This window comes from Notolepis coatsorum (genome assembly GCF_963971535.1).
Source record: "Notolepis coatsorum genome assembly, chromosome: 12".
Classification (NCBI taxonomy): Eukaryota; Metazoa; Chordata; class Actinopteri; order Aulopiformes; family Paralepididae; genus Notolepis; species Notolepis coatsorum.
The window spans coordinates 91060731-91078568 of record NC_140176.1 but is presented as its reverse complement, the minus strand read 5'-3'; the positions used below and the strand labels follow the sequence as shown (position 1 = coordinate 91078568).

The 17838-nt window shown below is 46.8% G+C and overlaps 1 protein-coding gene across 1 annotated transcript in view; it reads right to left on the bottom strand.

Moving 5' to 3' along the window:
* The window catches only part of LOC311237970 (acidic phospholipase A2 1-like), a gene marked incomplete at both ends in the record, with an annotated part of 13802 nt that extends 2507 nt beyond the window's left edge, over positions 1–11295 (bottom strand). The window contains one exon of the mRNA XM_084325943.1: positions 11234–11295. Coding sequence (XP_084182069.1) covers positions 11234–11295 — 62 coding nt within the window. The remainder of the gene's footprint in view (positions 1–11233) is intronic.
* Positions 11296–17838: the final 6543 nt, after the last annotated feature.

Below are 17838 nucleotides of genomic sequence, written 5' to 3'. Positions count from 1 at the left end.
CTTCTGTCCGTTTCTAGTTTATCTCTCGTTGAAATGTCCTCTCTAGGGGTGTAAAGGTACATATCCGTACCGAACCGAACCGTTTCAGTGTGTACCGTACCGAACGGCTGTGTACCGTAAGAATACAGCGGTATGTTAACAACTAACGTAATCTAATCTAACGTTCACAATCTAATATAATTATTATTATCTTTTCTTTACAAGTCAATTATTAATTTCAATATAGAATATTCGTTGACAGCCCTACAAGTGCAATTAGTTACTGCACACTACATCACCCCTGAGTGGAACATGGAAAGCCAAACTTTCCCCCACTGTACCGAAAACCCGTACCGAACTTTGACTTCAAAACCGAGGTCCGTACCATACCGTGGTTTTTGTGTACCGTTACACCCCTAGTCCTCTCATGTAAGGTTTCTTCCCTTTTTAGTTACAGAGCGGAAGCTCACAACTGACGTGCCGAGACGTCTCAGTGTCTAAGTGTTACGACATAGGATCAAGGGCCTTTTTCTTTAGTAAAGAGTCTGCTTTTCCTGTTCAGGTTTTTTTTTCTGTGCACGTTTTTCCTTATCTTCTGTTGGGTGTTATGACATTGGGGTTAAGCCCATTAAGATATGTAATGTGATTTTGGACTCTTTAGTTATAGATATGAAATAGACTGCTATGACTGCTCTTTGGTTATACATGACATTCTTAACATTTTCACATTTTCAATGACTGAAAATCTTTAAACTGTTGCCATTACAGAAAGATGTGGGAGTTATTTTCTGCTGATCTCTCACCCCGACCATGGGCTTCCACAAGCTGGCAAGGTGTCTCTCAGTTGCATCAGTGCAGAGTTGACCTCGGGGTTGAAGGTGAGGTGGAGGTCATCAGCTATAGATATATATATAGTTATCTATGCCTTGTGGAACACTCTTGTGTAACACAATCTATGCCTTGTGTAACACTGTGGAGCGAGCACCCATTGGGGGTCGCAGGGAGATGAGATAGAGGGAGAAAAAAAAACATTCCCTCATATAGTTCTATGGTTGTTCCTACTAGTCTAGTGGACTGCTGGAGACGCTGTTCCCTCATATAGTTCTATGGTTGTTCCCTCATATAGTTTTTATTTTTATTTTTATTTATTTTTGCACAAATCTTTCCAATATTCACAAGACATCTTTCCACAGCATAATATGCAACATCCAAGATTTGTCTTTTTCTTTTTCGTAACATCATACAAAACATACAAAAGACTCATACAACTGACATGGAAATTAAAAAAGCACTTACAAAAAAAAACATTACTATACATTGTGCATATATATCCCTGATGCACATACGTTACATCCCTCATATAGTTCTATGGTTGTTCCCTCATATAGTTCTATGGTTGTTCCCTCATATAGTTATAAGGTTGTTCCCTCATATAGTTATGGTTGTTCCCTCATATAGTTCTATGGTTGTTCCTACTAGTCAAGTGGACTGCTGGAGACGCTGTTCCCTCATATAGTTCTATGGTTGTTCCCTCATATAGTTCTATGGTTTTTCCCTCATATAGGCTACTGTAGTTTTATGGTTGTTCCTGTTAGTCTAGTGGACTGCTGGAGACGTTCCCTCATATAGTTCTATGGTTGTACTTGTTCCCTCATATAGTTCTATGGTTGTACTTGTTCCCTCATATAGTTCTATGGTTGTACATGTTCCCTCATATAGTTCTATGGTTGTACTTGTTCCCTCATATAGTTCTTTTTTTTTATCCACTTTTTCTCCTTATTCTTCTATTTTTCTCCCATCCCAATTTCGCCTCGCCAATTCTCCCTTCAATTCTCCCCTCCTCTGTCTCGAACGTTGCTAGACCATGCCTCCCACTGGTCGGCTGCAGTGAGGACCAAGCCTTGCATCACGTGTCCCCTCCGGTACACGAGGAGGCAGCTGTCGCATCTTTTCACCTGTACAGCGCGATCTCTCAGTGGCGAGGAGTAACGCGTGGGAGGCTCACGCTGCCCCCGTCACTTCCTGATTCTGCTGTACAGGCGCACCAACCGACCTGTAGGAGTCGCTGTCCACAACGTCCAATCCCCACCCACCAGCTTTCCCACCCCTAACACTGCCAATTGTGTTAGTATGAACGACCAGCCAAGCTGGTAGCAACGCCGAGAGCTGGGCTCGAACCCAGCGTCTCCTGCGTTAGTGGCGAGCGCCTTGCCCACTGCGCCACTTAGCCACCCTTCCATCATATAGTTCTATGGTTTTTCCCCCATATAGTTCTATGGTTGTTCCCCCATATAGTTCTATGGTTGTTCCCTCATATAGTTCTATGGTTTTTCCCTCATATAGTTCTATGGTTTTTCCCTCATATACTGTAGTTTTATGGTTGTTCTTGTTAGTCTAGTGTCTGCTGGCACAGCGCTAACACAGTGTCAGGTCTGGTTATGAGAGACGACCAGTGGAACAAAATATCAGAACAAAATGTATTCAGTAGGGCTGTCAATTGATTAAAATATTTAATTGTGATTAATCACATGATTATCCTTAGTTAACTGTGATTAATTGCACATGTTTTATCTGTTCAAACTGTATCTTAAATGGATATTTTATATAGTAAAAGGTGAAAGACTCACACTCACAGTCATGCTGATTTGGCTAAATGACATCCAGTCATTTTCATTTCAAACAACCTTTAGTCAGGGGAGTGCTATGATTTCTCCATAGAGCTCCATTATACTTTTAGTCAGGGGAGTGCTATGATTTCTCCATAGAGCTCCAGTATACTTTTAGTCAGGGGAGAGTCATGGTTTCTCCATAGAGTTCCATTATACTTTTAGTCAGGGGAGTTTTAGGTGTTGTTTTTTTGTTTAACATTAGTGTCTCTAATATGTCTCTAATTTGTGTCTCTAAGTACACACCCTGAAGACCCCTACGCTCTGCGTCTTCTGGCCGCCTCAGACCCACTCCTATTCTGGCTCCTAGGGTGGGGTGGGGGGGGGCTATTCTCTGTCCTCCTTCTATGATGGTGGAACAAACTTCCTGACACACCTCTTCAATCAATATCTGAAATAATAATTAAAAAAATAAACTAATCATTGTAATGTATTTTACTATTATGTACCTTACCACTATGTACTACATTACTATCCTTTATACTACTACCTATCTTGTTAATATGTCTAGACTATACTACTATGCACTCCGAGGGTAGCACTCACATTCAGCACTGCTAGACAAACAATACCACTTACCCTTAGCTGCCAGAGGTGTACCCCTCTCCTGCTGACTTGTTGTACACAATTTGTAAGTCAGCTAAATGCGTCAGCAAAACATCAATAAATGTAAAATACCAGGATGTCGTTTTTAGAAGTGAAACCATGGACTCGTGGAGTGTCTGTGAACTGCAGAACCTGGGGCCACAAGGAGGCTGTAGTTGGTGTTTTAGATGTTTGGATGAGGGACCAGCTCAAGTGAGAGTTGGAGGAGCTCGCTCTGAAAGGGTAACAGCCAGGTTAACGGTACTCCTCAAATCCTGTTGTATTCCATCTTATGATTAATAATATTTTCCAAAATGTGGGACAAGGATTTGTCCCTTTTCAGGGAGATGGTGCCCTCTGGAGGAGACAGAGATATTGAGTTTTTATCAAGTTAAAATGGAATGAGTCACTGTCTGTTTAGTTTATTTGGTTTATGAAAAGGACAGCACGCCCGTGCGCCTCTATACTTCCGACAAGCAAGTTGTCCTTCCGCGTTGCTCTGACATGTGCGCCCAATCGTGTGACGGCAAGTTCTTTGGACGATTAAGCTTAGGCGCTCTTTTGAAGTTGGTTAAGGTTAGAGTTTGTCTTAGAGCATGGCGATAGAACGCCAGCCCTGATTCCAAACTCTAACCTTAACCAACTGCGAAAGAGTCGCCTAAGCTTAACCAGTGATAAACTAGGCGTTAGGTCGTTTGCAGGCTGTTCGACGCGGAAATGGGCTAAGACACTGCTCATCATGCGATTGGGCGCACATGTCACATGACCAGAAACGTCAGTGGCCAATCATATTAGCAAAACGCACGAACCGTAGGTCAGTGGCCAATCAGAGCAACGCGGAAGGACAACTTGCTTGTGGGAAGTATAGACGCATGCCGTGCACATACTTTAATAGTTTATAGAAAACAAGGAGATGGATGCACCAGATTTAGCAAGAAGCTCGTTTTCACCTGATGGTCAGAGAACGTTCTAGAAAGATTCCATGGACACGACTAATACAAGTGCTGCGATGAGGTGTTGCAAGAACTTGGTGACTGAGGTAAACAAGTTTTAATAAAGAAAGGTATGTGATGTGGGTGATCTGTCCTGTTTTCTATCAAATATGGCTGGATGAGGGGAAGGGGGCTTTTGGCTCTGGCCTCACTCACGTGCGTATTAGATTAGATTACATTACATTAGATTACATTACATTAGATTACATTACATTAAAATGTATTGTCATGATACAGCACAAGTACAGTACAACGAAAATAAGTTTGGCATCCAACCAGAGTGCAAATGTAACAGTAAAGTGCAATAGTAATATACAGGTAAGTAAACTGGGTATAAAATATATTAGTACTACTAAGTAATAGTGATAAACAGATGTATGTACAGTGTTATAGTATTAATATGTACAGTGATACAGGTATAAAGACACTATGGTAGTAAGTCATACTGGCCAGCAGTGTAACTAGTAAGAGTAGGTAAGGGATACGTACAGATATAGATATAGTATCTACAGATAAAAAGGATTATATGCAGGTATATATAGACAGATGTGGATACATATATATATGGTAAGTATAAATATATATATATACGGTATGTACAGCATTATTGTATTATTATACAGGGTTATATGCAGGTGTATAAATAGGAATATAGAAAGGATTATATGCAGGTATATTCAGACAGATATGGATATATATGTGGTAAACCCTGTCTGCTCCTCCTCTACCTCCACCTGTCTGCTCCTCCTCTACCTCCACCTGTCTGCTCCTCCTCTACCTCCACCTGTCTGCTCCTCCTCTACCTCCACCTGTCTGCACCTCCTCTACCTCCACCTGTCTGCTCCTCCTCTACCTCCACCTGTCTGCTCCTCCTCTACCTCCACCTGTCTGCTCCTCCTCTACCTCCACCTGTCTGCTCCTCCTCTACCTCCACCTGTCTGCTCCTCCTCTACCTCCACCTGTCTGCTCCTCCTCTACCTCCACCTGTCTGCTCCTCCTCTACCTCCACCTGTCTGCACCTCCTCTACCTCCACCTGTCTGCTCCTCCTCTACCTCCACCTGTCTGCTCCTCCTCTACCTCCACCTGTCTGCTCCTCCTCTACCTCCACCTGTCTGCTCCTCCTCTACCTCTACCTGTCTGCTCCTCCTCTACCTCCACCTGTCTGCTCCTCCTCTACCTCCACCTGTCTGCTCCTCCTCTACCTCCACCTGTCTGCTCCTCCTCCTCTACCTCCACCTGTCTGCTCCTCCTCTACCTCCACCTGTCTGCTCCTCCTCTACCTCCACCTGTCTCTCCTCCTCTACCTCCACCTGTCTGCTCCTCCTCTACCTCCACCTGTCTGCTCCTCCTCTACCTCCACCTGTCTGCTCCTACTCTACCTCCACCTGTCTCTCCTCCTCTACCTCTACCTGTCTGCTCCTTCTCTACCTCTACCTGTCTGCTCCTCCTCTACCTCTACCTGTCTGCTCCTCCTCTACCTCCACCTGTCTGCTCCTCCTCTACCTCCACCTGTCTGCTCCTCCTCTACCTCCACCTGTCTGCTCCTCCTCTACCTCCACCTGTCTGCTCCTCCTCTACCTCCACCTGTCTGCTTCTCCTCTACCTCCACCTGTCTGCTCCTCCTCTACCTCCTCCTGTCTGCTCCTCCTCTACCTGCTCCTGTCTGCTCCTCCTCTACCTCCACCTGTCTTCTCCTCCTCTACCTCCACCTGTCTGCTCCTCCTCTACCTCCTCCTGTCTGCTCCTCCTCTACCTGCTCCTGTCTGCTCCTACTCTACCTCCACCTGTCTGCTCCTCCTCTACCTCCACCTGTCTGCTCCTCCTCTACCTCCACCTGTCTGCTCCTCCTCTACCTCTACCTGTCTGCTCCTACTCTACCTCCACCTGTCTGCTCCTCCTCTACCTCTACCTGTCTGCTCCTACTCTACCTCCACCTGTCTGCTCCTCCTCTACCTCCACCTGTCTGCTCCTCCTCTACCTCCACCTGTCTGCTCCTCCTCTACCTCCACCTGTCTGCTCCTCCTCTACCTCCACCTGTCTGCTCCTCCTCTACCTCCACCTGTCCCTCCTCTACCTCCACCTGTCTGCTCCTCCTCTACCTCCACCTGTCTGCTCCTCCGCTACCTCCACCTGTCTGCTCCTCCTCTACCTCCACCTGTCTGCTCCTCCTCCACCTCCACCTGTCTGCTCCTCCTCTACCTCCACCTGTCTGCTCCTCCTCTACCTCTACCTGTCTGCTCCTCCTCTACCTCCACCTGTCTGCTCCTACTCTACCTCTACCTGTCTGCTCCTCCTCTACCTCTACCTGTCTGCTCCTCCTCTACCTCCACCTGTCTGCTCCTACTCTACCTCTACCTGTCTGCTCCTCCTCTACCTCTACCTGTCTGCTCCTCCTCTACCTCCACCTGTCTGCTCCTCCTCTACCTCCACCTGTCTGCTCCTCCTCTACCTCTACCTGTCTGCTCCTCCTCTACCTGCTCCTGTCTGCTCCTCCTCTACCTCCACCTGTCTGCTCCTCCTCTACCTGCTCCTGTCTGCTCCTCCTCTACCTCCACCTGTCTGCTCCTCCTCTACCTCCACCTGTCTGCTCCTCCTCTACCTCCACCTGTCCCTCCTCTACCTCCACCTGTCTGCTCCTCCTCTACCTCCACCTGTCTGCTCCTCCGCTACCTCCACCTGTCTGCTCCTCCTCCACCTCCACCTGTCTGCTCCTCCTCCACCTGTCTGCTCCTCCTCTACCTCCACCTGTCTGCTCCTCCTCTACCTCCACCTGTCTGCTCCTCCTCTACCTCCACCTGTCTGCTCCTCCTCTACCTCCACCTGTCTGCTCCTCCTCTACCTCCACCTGTCTGCTCCTCCTCTACCTCCACCTGTCTGCTCCTCCTCTACCTCCACCTGTCTGCTCCTCCTCTACCTCCACCTGTCTGCTCCTCCTCTACCTCCTCCTGTCTGCTCCTTCTCTACCTCTACCTGTCTGCTCCTCCTCTACCTCCACCTGTCTGCTCCTCCTCTACCTCCACCTGTCTGCTCCTTCTCTACCTCTACCTGTCTGCTCCTACTCTACCTCCACCTGTCTGCTCCTCCTCTACCTCCACCTGTCTGCTCCTCCTCTACCTCCACCTGTCTGCTCCTCCTCTACCTCCACCTGTCTGCTCCTCCTCTACCTCCACCTGTCTGCTCCTCCTCTACCTCCACCTGTCTGCTCCTCCTCTACCTCCACCTGTCTGCTCCTCCTCTACCTCCACCTGTCTGCTCCTCCTCTACCTCCACCTGTCTGCTCCTCCTCTACCTCTACCTGTCTGCTCCTCCTCTACCTCCACCTGTCTGCTCCTCCTCTACCTGCTCCTGTCTGCTCCTACTCTACCTCCACCTGTCTGCTCCTACTCTACCTCTACCTGTCTGCTCCTCCTCTACCTCCACCTGTCTGCTCCTCCTCTACCTGCTCCTGTCTGCTCCTACTCTACCTCCACCTGTCTGCTCCTACTCTACCTCCACCTGTCTGCTCCTCCTCTACCTCCACCTGTCTGCTCCTTCTCTACCTCCACCTGTCTGCTCCTCCTCTACCTCCACCTGTCTGCTCCTACTCTACCTCCACCTGTCTGCTCCTCCTCTACCTCTACCTGTCTGCTCCTCCTCTACCTCCACCTGTCTGCTCCTCCTCTACCTCCACCTGTCTGCTCCTACTCTACCTCCACCTGGAAACCCTGGTTCCAATTTGGGACGTGTGTGACTCACTTATCTAAACTTACATTTAGTAATTTAGGGAACCATGTGACATCTGATGACCTGTTGAGGTATATTTTAATCTGTTCATACGGAATTATAAATTACGAACGCAGCCGAACACACAATTGGAGGGGGGCTTCCCACTCTCCAGGGCATTTACAACAAGCGGTGCATGGGCAACCATCAAGCACTCACAGCACACACATCCACACGCACACACTCACTTTAAACATACAACTCACTGCAGCACCCACTTTAACCACTTTAGTACACCTAAGCACACTTCATATTTATCTATCCTTACCGCCCTGTTTCTATCCTTACCTCCATCTCGAAAGTCATGGAAAAAAAATTATACGAACAGGTCGAAAAATACCTTGCGGAAAAAAATCTAATCTACGAATTCCAATCTGGCTTCAGAACATCCCACTCCACTGACACATGCCTTCTCTATTTAAACGACCACATCAAACAAGAGGTGGACGCGGGCAAATACTGCGGCATGGTCATGCTGGACCTACAAAAGGCCTTCGACACTGTCAATCACACCATTCTGATTGACAAGCTAAAAGCAATTGGTTTTGATAGTCTATCAGTGAGCTGGATGCAATCCTACCTGGAGGGGAGAGAACAGATGGTGGAGGTAAACGGTACCCTATCCCCCCCCTCACAGTGAGCTGTGGTGTTCCACAAGGAAGCATACTAGGACCGCTACTGTTCCTAATTTATGCAAATGACATGTCGTCAGCTTGTGACTGCAACTTGTTCCTGTTTGCGGACGACTCAGCCCTGCTGGTCTCTGACAAGAACAAATTACAGGTTGAAAAAACCCTCAGCTCAGAACTAGGCAAAATCTGCATATGACTCGCTGATAACAAACTATCATTACACATGGGCAAAACAGAGTCCATTCTCTTCGGTTCAAATAACAAACTCAGCAAGACCGACGGCTTCTCAGTTACAGTGGGTGACAATATTGTCACAAGGAAAGAAGAAATTACCTACCTGGGTTCCATCCTAGAGGCAAATCTTTCCTGTGACAAAATGGCATCCAATGTAATAAAAAAAGTCAACCAACGAACACGATTCTTGTACCGGATCTCCTCACTGGTAAACAAGAATACCCTGAAGACTCTGGCAGGAGCACTCATTCAAGGGTACTACGACTATGCTTGCACCTCATGGTACCAAAGCACCTCAAAGGCGCTAAAAACAAAATTACAAACATCTCAAAACAAACTGGTCAGACTACTGCTTGACCTTACTCCTAGAACCCACCTCACCCCTGCCCACTTTGACAACCTAGGATGGCTTAGAGTAGACGACAGAGTACAGCAACTTGCAATGGGCCTGGTCTACAAGATACACTACACTATCAAGGTACCCATGTACATGTCAAAATACTTCCCAAAGGTCAGTGAATACCACGATCACAACACCAGAGGGAGCTCCACAAATCATGTTAAACCCAGATTCGGCTCAAACAAGGGACTAAACACGTTTTGCAATTATGCCACATCAATGTGGAACGCCCTACCCAAAGCTGTAAAGGAATGTGAATCACTACCCACTTTCAAAAACACTCTCAAAGAACACCTACGGGAGACTGCAATTCGAAACTGGCCCCTGTAAATGTCCTAACACAACCCCCTCCAATGTACAGTAAATGACCAAGTATGGTTTTGTCAATATTCCAATGTATAGTTTTGCTTGTACAGTTGTACAGTGTCCCCCACCCACCCCCCCCTCCTACCCCCCCCCCCCCCCCCCCCAACCACCTCCAATGTACAGTCCCCCCCACCCCACCTACCCAACCTCCTCCAATGTACAGTTTATACGTCAAATGTATATACTCTCTTTTCTGGACTCTTTTCGTATCACAAACAGTACTGTATTTGCAAATCTGGTACGTCATAAATGTATAGATGTAGCGGTACTGTCTATCTGTATGTCATGTATGTCATATGTTATGATGAATTGAAAATGGGGGACCCTGATGTAAACAAGACGAAAGTCTTTCTCTGGTCTGCATCCCCTTAACAATTGTATGTATTGAGCTGTACTGTATACTGTACCCATTCTGCAATCTGTTAATAAAGTTTTCAATCAATCAATCAATCGGTAAAGAATTTGCACTACAACCCATACCTCATTACACCTTACTGTAAATTATATTGTACCTAAATTGTACCTCATCCCACTTCTGCTTTGCACTGTATAGTATATTGTATGGTAACTCAGTTACTTCTACTCTACATAGAGCATTGTATATATGTATATACTGAATTTTTTTTCTACGTACTTGACTTCTATTTTATACTTGCTATACTTATTTTATTATCTATTTTTGCCTAGCACAGTCTCTGGAGCTAAACAGAAAGAAGCATTTTGTATAAAAGTATTCTGTACTTCTGTATGACAACTAATAAAGAAACTTGAACTTGAATTTGAGTTAATACATTGATAGAATGTTAGATGTCAGTTAATGGTTAATACTACAGCTAATACTACTGTGTTTGTCAGAGTGTGAGAGAGAGACAAGGCCCATTTTGAGAACAAAATGAGCTTCAGAAGGACAGATGCAGGAGCCAGCTTGTTATTATAAGGGCCATGCAGCTTTCAGCAAATTCCTTATAAAAAGCTAAGATTAGGCCAGTAAATTAGTTGGTTAAAAAAGGTACTGAGATGTAAATTAGGGAAGCTAAACAGAGCTGTGAATGGACGGCATAATAGGGAAGTATAATTGATTAGGCCAATAATTTTAGAATAGGAGTGGTTATATCTTAGTATTTTTTTTTTATCCACTTTTTCTCCCATTTTCTATATTTTTCTCCCATCCCAATTTTGTATCATCCAATTCAACCCTCCCCTGTCACGGACGCTGTTTCTTAGCACATACATATACATAGCACAAGTCCCCTCCGGTACTTGAGGTAACAGCAGTCGCATCTTTTCACCTGCGCAGCTCGATCTCTCAGTGGCGAGGAGTAACGCGTGGGAGGCTCACGCTGCCCCCGACACTTCCTGATTCTACTGCGCAGGCGCACCAACCGACCTGTAGGAGTCGCTGTCCACAACGCCCGATCCCCACCCATCAGTTTCCCACCCCCTAATACGGCCAATGTGTATTAATACGGACGACCAGCTAAACTGAAAGCAAATGTGGAGCGCTGGGCTCGAACTGACGAGCCCAGCGTCTCCAGCATTTCGTGGCGAGTGCCTTGCCCACTACACCACGTAGCCGCCCTGTTATATCTTAGTATTTAAACTGTAGTGCTCCTTGCTTTTTGCTGCTGCTCCCTGCTTTGGCTCCTGGCTCCTGCTCTGCTCCTGATGACCTGACCATGTTTGTGTTTGTGAGTTTTAACTTAGAAGGACGTCTGGAGTCAAATCATGACTTAACTGATGTGACAACTGACCTTATTTTGTAATAAAGCAACTTCTGAAATTATAGAAGTAGTACAGAACTCTTTTTCCTACAAGTTAGTATTGTATCCATCTCATCGACCATCAGAGGATACCACACTGTCCAGGGACAGTCTGGATGAAGCCATGTGACGTCTGATGACACTGTCCAGGGACAGTCTGGATGACGCCATGTGACGTCTGATGACACTGTCCAGGGACAGTCTGGATGGAACCATGTGACGTCTGATGACACTGTCCAGGGACAGTCTGGATGGAACCATGTGACGTCTGATGACACTGTCCAGGGACAGTCTGGATGGAACCATGTGACGTCTGATGACACTGTCCAGGGACAGTCTGGATGGAACCATGTGACGTCTGATGACCTGTCCGGGGACAGTCTGGATGAAGCCATGTGACGTCTGATGACCTGTCCGGGGACAGTCTGGATGAAGCCATGTGACGTCTGATGACCTGTCCGGGGACAGTCTGGATGAAGCCATGTGACGTCTGATGACCTGTCCGGGGACAGTCTGGATGGAACCATGTGACGTCTGATGACCTGTCCAGAGAAGATTACCCTGATGACCCTGTCAGTTGAAAAGGGAGAAGAATTCAGCATCATTGTAAATCAGAATTTGTTCTAAAATGACCTGCCTGGTTAAATAAAGTTTAAATAAATAAAACGTGTCTCTGCAATCTGCCTCCATCAGGGTTGGTGTTTAATCATTTTTAGAAAATCCATCCAAGAGTTGCTGAATCTTTCTCCCTCACCAGTGGTCTCCAGGTCGTGCGCCTCACCGTTACGACACAAAGTTATGACAGATCTTATTACTTCTCTTGTCCCTCGTTGAAAATACATACAATTTGTGAATCACAAAATATGCGTCTTCAATCTTCATCCCACCTATCGGGCAGAATGTCCTACACAGGTTTCCTCATAGTGTCTGCTACTCTGTCGTCCATTGGACAGTAAGCCGGTGTCATTCTTTCTTCTCTGATGACATACCTGATGAGATGATATTTTCTATAATGGCATGTTTACATCTATGTTGACACATTGGGTTCCTAGCTATCACAATGGTCCCCTGGTTGTCCTCATAAACAACAGTCTCCATATATACACAATGTCCATCATTTTAAACGATTTTGAGAGAACGCCCATTCTTCAAAAACACCATATCCGGTATAGAGGATACATTTCAATTACCTACTGCATTTTGAGCAATATATTCATAACCGTATCTCCATCACTTCGAGCAGTTGCTAGTCTAGATAAACACAATTTGCATTGTCATAGCTAGAAACATATACTCAGCTTCACAGGCTGATAGTATCACTGTAGGCTTTAAGCCTTAAACCTTTGTTGTCTTTTCTGAAACACCGCTGTCCGTCTGCAGCACCTCTGGGATAACGAAAAACATATTTTTGACGTAGTTCAATGCTTCTCTGTGGGGTCAGCAAAAATACTATGACACTCTTACTCACTACAAAACATAGGTCAGGGCGAGTACAGGTTGTCTAACAAAATGAACCTACCCACAGTTTATCTATACATCTCTTACTTCAGTCAAAACATGTCAGGAGCTTTTCCACATATCTCCACTGGGATACCTCCACACAATTTTCAGTATTTTAAACATGGTAACTCATCCACCTCTGTACTTAAACATGGGACCCATTTCTGTATTCAAACCTGGATTCTACTCCTCCCGTATTTAAACCTGGAGTATCCTCCTTCAGCATTTAAGCAATTTGTCACCCTTCTTCATTATTTAAACATGGGGTACCCTCCTTCAGCATTTAAGCAATTTTCTACGAACCATACTTTGTATTTGCCGTGGCCTTCAATACCCTCCTGGATTGAATACACCCATTTTCCTCCCACTGTCTGTCTGCCCTCTGGTAACTTGGTTGAATACACCCATTTCCCTCCCACTGTCTGTCTGCCCTCTTCAGGGGACAATGTGGCCTCTTTAAAGGTCGGGTTTACCCCACTGACTACCCTGTAGTAGTACTCAACGGGGGTAGGTGTATTGTCCTCCTCGTCACTCCCTTTCCTGGCATAGTCTGTCAGATATTTTGGGGGTTTGTGTTCCCTTGAGGGATACCTCCCACTGCTTGGGGCACTTGACGTCACCCTTGGGTGCTCCTCGTCATCGCCCTCTGGGGGTTTCTGACTGTCTGTCTGCACGATTGTACTAAGTACACTGGGTTGATGTGTCTCTGTTTCTACACACCTTGCTCTGGTGTCCAGCTCTGGCTCCTCTGTCTGTGTCTCGCTCTCACAGGTTGTCTTCGTGACAAACTTGACTAGCATGTGTTTCTGCACTCTCCCGTTACCGGGATGATAAACTAGGAAAGCAGGGCTTCCTTTGTCGTGTCCTACGAAAAATCCTTTTACACCCTTGGACTTGGGTTTTTCCCCTGTCCTGCAGGTATGCATAACACACTGATCCAAATCGGTGCATTCTGGCTAGATTACACTTCTTTCCTGTCAGTGCTGTATACGGGGTGGTGCCCAAGTGCTTATTAAAGCTTCTGTTTCTGGTGTAAGAGGCTTCTTGCACCGCATAATGCCATAGGCTCTTAGGTAAGTTACTATCTGCTAGCTTACTCTTAGCCATTTCGAAAAGGGTATGCCATTCCCTCTCTGCCACCCCGTTCTGGTGTGGGGGGTATGGACGTGACGTCTCGTGTCTTATCTTATACCTTCTCAACAGTGATTGGAACTTTCTGTTTGTGAACTCGGTTTCGTGGTCGGACCTCAAACATCTTACTGTACCATAAGGGGCTACGTCTGCTAGGAATTTCTCTGTGGCCTGGAGTGTGTCACTCTTTGCTTTGAGAAAGTAAACAAACACTGCCCCTGTACACACGTCTGTAAAATACTGTACATATCTAAAACCTCCTATGGACTCGTTGCTTACTGGGCCTGCTAGGTCCATGTCAACTAGTGCAAGTGGTACCCTTAATCTGTCTGTGGGATTTCTGTATCTCGGTTGAGTAAACTTCCCCGTTTTGCACATTGCACAATTTTTGTCAGGTCTACGCTTTTCCCCTTCAATGTGCATGCCCTCTGACACTACTTGCAGTTTCAGTAAATCCTCGTAATTACAATGACCCATAATCTCGTGCCATGTCTGAATATCGTGACTGGCCGTCCCGCTACACACATCATCATTATCATTACACTGGTCGTTGTCATTACACTCCGTTTTCAGATCATATATTCTCTGGTACATCTTTATGTCAAACCGGGTACCGTCAGGTTCTACAAGAAAATGTTTACCTTTATCGAAGAATACCTTGGCACCGCTTGCGGTAGCAGCTATTACAGAGAATAGTCCTTGTGGGAACGATGGTACGTAGAGAGCGTTCTTTAACGTCACCGTACGCCGGCGCCCCTTACTGTCCGTGAGGCATACCTGTGCGTCTCCCCTCTCTTGCGCCAATCCGTAGGTGCGTCTCCCGTCCACCAGCTCCATGCTGTGCCTCTCCGGGTGGAAAGTGTCATCAAAGTTCTTGAACCGACTCCTGTCGTTGATGATGTGGGACGACGCACCTGTGTCCACGGTCAGTCCCCTTCTCTGGGCCCGCTGCAGCTGGGCCGGTCCGGCGGTGCCCGCCGTCCGCGCCCCGAAAGCGCAGTCTTCTTGTCCCGTTATTCTCTGGGCGTCGTCTCGATCCGTCTCACGTCGACCGTCACCGCCATCGTGTCCGCTGTCGTCATCCTGTCCACAGCCGTCTTCTTGTCCATAGCCGACATTTTGTCCGTGGCCTCCGTCTCGTTCATGGCCGCCGTCTCGTCCGTAGCCGCCATTTCGTCTGTAGCCGCCATTTTGTCCGTGGCCTCCGTCCCGTCCATGGCCGTCGTCTCGTCCATGGCCGTCATCTTGCCCATGCTTGTATCGCGCGCTCTGGTCGTGTTTCTTCATGCACGCTCTGTCTGTGTGCCCCGTGGATTTGCAGAAGCTACACCAGACAGTCTTTGTGCAGTCTCTTCTCCGATGGCCTTTATCTCTGCAGCGCCAACACGCCAGTTCCGTTGTGGTCCTGGTTCTCTCCCTTGGCGTCGCTCAGGCCTTTAGCACCCTCTCCCCCTCCTCCGCGGCGGCTGGGTGAGTGTCTTCTGAGGCCTCGAAGTTCCTTAACTTAGCCTTGAACTGTCCCAACGTCATGTCCGTTGAACCGTGTGTTACCAGGAGTGTGAACGGTTTGTACAGCTCCGGTAGTCCTCTCATTATCATCGCCATCATTAGCCCATCGCTTGGTGCTTCTCCGGCACTCCTCAATGGCGTCGTGATCTGCTCCGCTCTGTTGACGTATTCGGTCACAGTCTCGGTGGGCCCCTTCCTCAGGCCCGTTAGTGCTATGTAGAGAGCCACGACTCTGGGTCTTCCTTGCCCTATGTAATGCTCTCTCAATACCTCCAGGCTTTCTCGGCCTCTGTCTTTAGTGTCGCGGAATATCAGCCCCAAGCTGGTGTCGTCGAGCAGTGGCGCTAACTCACAGTACGCGTTTGCGTTACGCTGGTCGTCCAGGGCTTGCTCTTCCTCCGTCAGTTCTCCCGTGGGGGCTGCCAGGATCGTCTCCTTCAGTCCCGCTCCGTGCATGCAGCATAGCATGCGCTCTTCCCAGAGCTCATAGTCCTCTGCTTTTCAATTGAATGTCGGCCATTTGCCCCTTCTCTTGTTTTCCATCCTCTTCGTTAGTGGTATGCTTAGCTTTTGCTCTTGTTGGCCTAGCGTCTAGCCACGCGGTGCTCCCGGCGCTAACCTAGCCTATACTTCAGCTAAGCTTGCTACAGTACCCTTGTTCTTTCGCCCCGGCGTTATCTGGGCCCATGACCTGTTAACAGAATTCGGCTATAGGGCGACAATAATGTGGTCAAGAGGCATGGTTTCGGGGAGCTCCAGTAGCTCACCACGTACCGCGAGCGCTATTTCAGCGCCGTGGACAACCGTGCTCGTCACGGATCTGGGGTTTAGCGAGTTCGAATCCCGGACTGCAGCCGTGCCTTTCCCAGAGTGTCTTCCCCCCCATCTGAACCCTTTCAGCCTGTTTCTGTCGGTCGTCCTTGACCAGAATAAATGCGATAAACGTATAAAAGAGCCAGGGGAATGGCCAAAGTTAAAAAAAAAAAAAAAAAAAAAAAGAGGCATGGTTTCTATCTTGAGCCTTTAATCGGCGTGGTTTATTATTCACATGGAAAGCAGCAGTTCTACAGGTCTTCTCTCACTGAGAGACATGGGGGGAGAGAAATAAGTGGGAGGAGACATAGCTACTTATACTCGCCACCTGGTAGTACTCCTGAGTGTCTCCGCCTAGGGCGCCCTCTAGTGGACACAGTTATATATGCAGGTAGACAGTTAATAGTGTGAACAGTTATATATGCAGTTAGACAGTTACTAACAATCCTACACAGAACCTCTGCCTTCAACCTGGAGAGTGGGAGACGGAAGGGGGGGGGGGGGGGGCCTGATTGTTTTCATCCAATTTGTTGCATCGCTGAGCCTTTGCAGGAATGTGGGAATTGGCCGGGGTTGAAGCCATTAGTAGGCTTAAGAAGCAGTGGGTGCAAATCTATTAAGATGCAGACTGTGTTGCCGCTCTGTGAGACTCTGTCACCCAAACCTCCGCATCCGAAGAGAGGAATGGAAGTCTGCATCTCGCTGTTTACTTTCATCAGGGGGCAGAAGTCGTCCTGTCCAACATTGAAACCAACTCTTATGCAGTGATTCTTCTTAACACATATCTACTGTTTTACCTTCCCAGGGACAGAGAGAGCTGCTTTCTATCATCCCTTATAAAAAATAAACGATTGTGGTCGTTTTCAGATAATATCTTATTATTATTATATTATAACTATTGAGGTATTCAATCAATTTGAGATATTGATTGAAAAGATGTGCTGTCGACTAAAAACACACCTCTTCAATCAATATCTGAAATTATTTTACTATTATGTACCTTACCGCTATGTTGCTATACTTACACTGCTACCTATCGTGCTAATAGTCTATACTACTATGCACTCAGAGTTGTAACACTCAAGTTTGACACTGTTTGACGAACAATACCACTGACCCTTAGTTGTACCCTTCCTGCTTACGTGACGTGTTCACACATTTGTAAGTTGCTTTGGATATAAGCGTCAGCTAAATGACTAAATGTAAATGTAATTTACCATAGTATTGCCGTGGTAAAAAGTGTTGTCCACTTTTATTCTTAATAATATCCTGGTGTAATCTAATTTCTGCTGCTGTTTCTGATTCTGCTGTTGTTCCTGGTTCTGATTCTGCTGCTGTTTCTGATTCTGCTGCTGTTTCTGATTCCTGATTCTGCTGCTGTTTTTTTCTGATTCTGCTGCTGTTCCTGATTCTGCTGCTGTTTCTGATTCTGCTGCTGTTTCTGATTCCTGATTCTGCTGCTGTTTTTTTCTGATTCTGCTGCTGTTTCTGATTCTGCTGCTGTTTCT